At 47.2% G+C, this 3389-nt stretch overlaps 1 protein-coding gene across 1 annotated transcript; it reads right to left on the bottom strand.

Moving 5' to 3' along the window:
- Positions 1-405: 405 nt before the first annotated feature.
- Positions 406-2385, bottom strand: LOC137537294 (zinc finger protein 84-like). The gene has a single exon (XM_068259371.1). The coding sequence runs from the start codon at positions 2383-2385 to the stop codon at positions 802-804; it is 1584 nt and encodes a 527-aa protein (XP_068115472.1). The 3' UTR covers positions 406-801.
- Between the last annotated feature and the right edge of the window lie 1004 nt (positions 2386-3389).

The following is a 3389-nucleotide window of genomic DNA, read 5'->3' as shown; positions in this document are numbered from 1 at the left end:
CAATACACAAGTCCTGCCCGACCTACATCTCTGACCTGGTCAGCAGATACACACCTGGCTGCCCACTCCTCTCCTCCAACAACCTCCTCCTATCCAGCTTCACTATCCTATGTCTGGCCTACAAATCTATACACAAGCCCTGCCTGACCTACATTTCTGACCTGGTCAGCAGATACACACCTGACTGCCCACTCTGCTCCTCCAACAACTTCCTCCTATCCAGCTTCACTATCCTATGCCTGGCCTACAGATCTATACACAAGTCCTGCCCGACCTACATCTCTGAGCTGGTCAGCAGATACACACCTGGCTGCCCACTCCACTTCTCCAGCAACCTCCTCCTAACCACCCCTTGCATCTCGCACTCCCATGTACGACTACAGGACTTCACTAGAGCGGCCCCCATCCTGTGGAGCTCTCTCCCACTGCCCATCAGGCGTACCCCCTCTTTCAATACCTTCAAAAAAGCCATCAAAACTCACTTATTCAAGGAGGCCTACCTCACCTCAACACTGCCCTAACTCTCTCTGCCGACAACTTCTTGATGCATCCCCCTCCTGTTGTGTCACCAACCCCTCTCTCTAGATTGTAAGCCTTTGGCATGACCCTCTCCCCTTGTGTATCATACTTGATTGTACACCCTATGCAGAATATGTAAACTTGTATTATATTAGCACTACCATCCCACAGTGTGCCCGCCTGCATGGACGGGACCCTGGCTGTGACTTTCCAGATGCTTCGATGGAGAGCAGTATGCTGTGGCCACTTTAGGTTCACTGCAGGTAGAAGTTTCACCATTCCTTACTTATCACCAGTGTGAGATTTCTTATGACTGATAAGGTTTGACTTCCGTACAAAACATTTCCCACACTCAGCACATGAATATGGCTTTTCACCAGTGTGATATCTCTCATGTGTGACAAGGCCTGTTCTCTGAACAAAACATTTCCCACAAACAGTACAACAATAGGGTTTCTCACCAGTGTGAGATCTCTCATGTGTGACAAGGCCTGTTCTCTGAACAAAACATTTCCCACAAACAGCACAACAATAGGGTTTCTCGCCAGTGTGAGATCTCTCATGTCTGACAAGGCATGATTTCTGTACAAAACATTTCCCACACTCAGCACATGAATATGGCTTTTCACCAGTGTGAGATCTCTCATGGATGACAAGCTCTGATTTCTGTACACAACATTTCCCACAAACAGTACAAAAATAGGGCTTCTCGCCAGTGTGAGATCTCTCATGTCGGACAAGGCATGATTTCTGTACAAAACATTTCCCACACTCAGCACATCGATATGGCTTCTCACCAGTGTGAGATCTCTCATGATTTACAAGCTGTGTTTTAAGTGCAAAACATTTTCCACACTCAGCACAAGAATAGGGCTTCTCACCAGTGTGAAATCTCTCATGTCTAACAAGGTCTGATTTCAGTCCAAAACATTTCCCACACTCAGCACATGCATAGGGCTTCTCACCAGTGTGAGATTTCTCATGACTGATAAGGTTTGACTTCCGTACAAAACATTTCCCACACTCAGCACATGAATACGGCTTTTCACCAGTGTGAGATCTCTCATGTGTGACAAGGCCTGTTCTCTGAACAAAATATTTCCCACAAACAGCACAACAATAGGGTTTCTCGCCAGTGTGAGATCTCTCATGATTTACAAGCTGTGTTTTAAGTGCAAAACATTTCCCACACTCAGCACAAGAATAGGGCTTCTCACCAGTGTGAGATCTCTCATGTCTAACAAGGTCTGATTTCAGTCCAAAACATTTCCCACACTCAGCACATGCATAGGGCTTCTCACCAGTATGAGTTCTCACATGTCTGACAAGGTCTGATTTCCATACAAAACATTTCCCACACTCAGAACATGAATAGGGCTTCTCTCCAGTGTGAGATCTCACATGTCTGACAAGCTCTGATTTCCATACAAAACATTTCTCACACTCAGCACAGGAATATTGCATCTCACCAGTGTGGGATCTCCCATGAATGACAAGATGATATTTCTTTGCAAACCATTTTCCACACTCAGCACATGAATAGATCATCTTATCTGTGTGAGATCTCTCATGATAGACAAGACTTCCTTTTGTTCTAAAACATTTCCCACACTCAGAACAGGAATACGGCTTCTCTCCAGTGTGAGATCTCTCGTGTATAACAAGCTTTGTTTTCTGCCTAAAATATTTCCCACACTCAGCACATGAATAGGGCTTCTGTCCAGTGTGAGATCTCTCATGTATGACAAGATGAGACTTCTGTACAAAACTTTTCCCACACTCAGCACATGAATAGGGCTTCTTATCAGTGTGAGATATCTCATGACTGACAAGCTGTGATTTCCCAATAAAACATTTCCCACACATGGAGCAGGAATAAGACCCTCCAGCAGGGGGAGAGCTGTGTTGGGTATGAGGCCCCTCAGGGTTAGACAGGTGAGGGGAGTCTGGGGGAACATTTGGGGTCACCAGGATATCTGCAGGAGACTCTTGTCCAGTGACATCATCATCCGTTGTACAGTCTGTGGATACAGAGAGACGAGTCTCTGAGAGGTTCCTGATGCCGGGACTCCACGCTGCAAATAGAGAAACATCATCACTTCCTGTTAGAGAATTCTGAGGGGAGGAGCAATTATCATTAGGGAGGGTTAGTGAGCTGCTGATAATTCCAAGTTGGTGCAAAGTTTATGCAGATTGGAAATGGACCAAATGCAGTAGCTGCATAACTTTGCTTATTATTAGCATATCATTTGCACTGCTCAGTTATTGGCATGTCACTGACCATCGCTAGTTATCAGCCTGACAGAGAACTGCAGAAGGTTGTGCTCATTACAGGCAGCCAATCGCAGGACAACAACTTTGCTTTGCATGAAAGTTTCATGCGGCTAGGAATTCAGCCAATCAAATGCATTTCCTGACAAATGTTATCTGCATACAATTTGCATTATATTTGCATACAAGTCACAGTTTTGCGACAATCAATAAACATGACCAAACTCCCAGCACTGTCCCCCCTTATAAAAACGTCCCCCCCTCCCCCCCCCCCCCGGGGCCCGGTGTAAGGTACACATTACCGGTCCGCGGCCTCTGCTTGCCCCCCCCCCTGGTACCCAGTGTAAGGTATACATTACCGGTCCTCGGCCTCTGCTTGTACCCCCCCCCCGGTGCCCAGTGTAAGGTACACATTACCGATCCTCGGCCTCTGCTTGTCCCCCCTCAGTGCCCAGTGTAAGGTATACATTACCGTTCCTCGGCCTCTGCTTGTCCCCCCCCCCCCCCCGGTTCCCAGTGTAAGGTATACATTACCGCTCCTCGGCCTCTGCTTGTCCCCCCCCCCCTTCCAGTTCCCAGTGTAAGGTATACATTACCGG

The sequence above is a fragment of the Hyperolius riggenbachi genome, chromosome 10 (assembly GCF_040937935.1).
Source record: "Hyperolius riggenbachi isolate aHypRig1 chromosome 10, aHypRig1.pri, whole genome shotgun sequence".
Taxonomy (NCBI): Eukaryota; Metazoa; Chordata; class Amphibia; order Anura; family Hyperoliidae; genus Hyperolius; species Hyperolius riggenbachi.
This window is presented reverse-complemented; position numbering and strand designations above follow the sequence as displayed.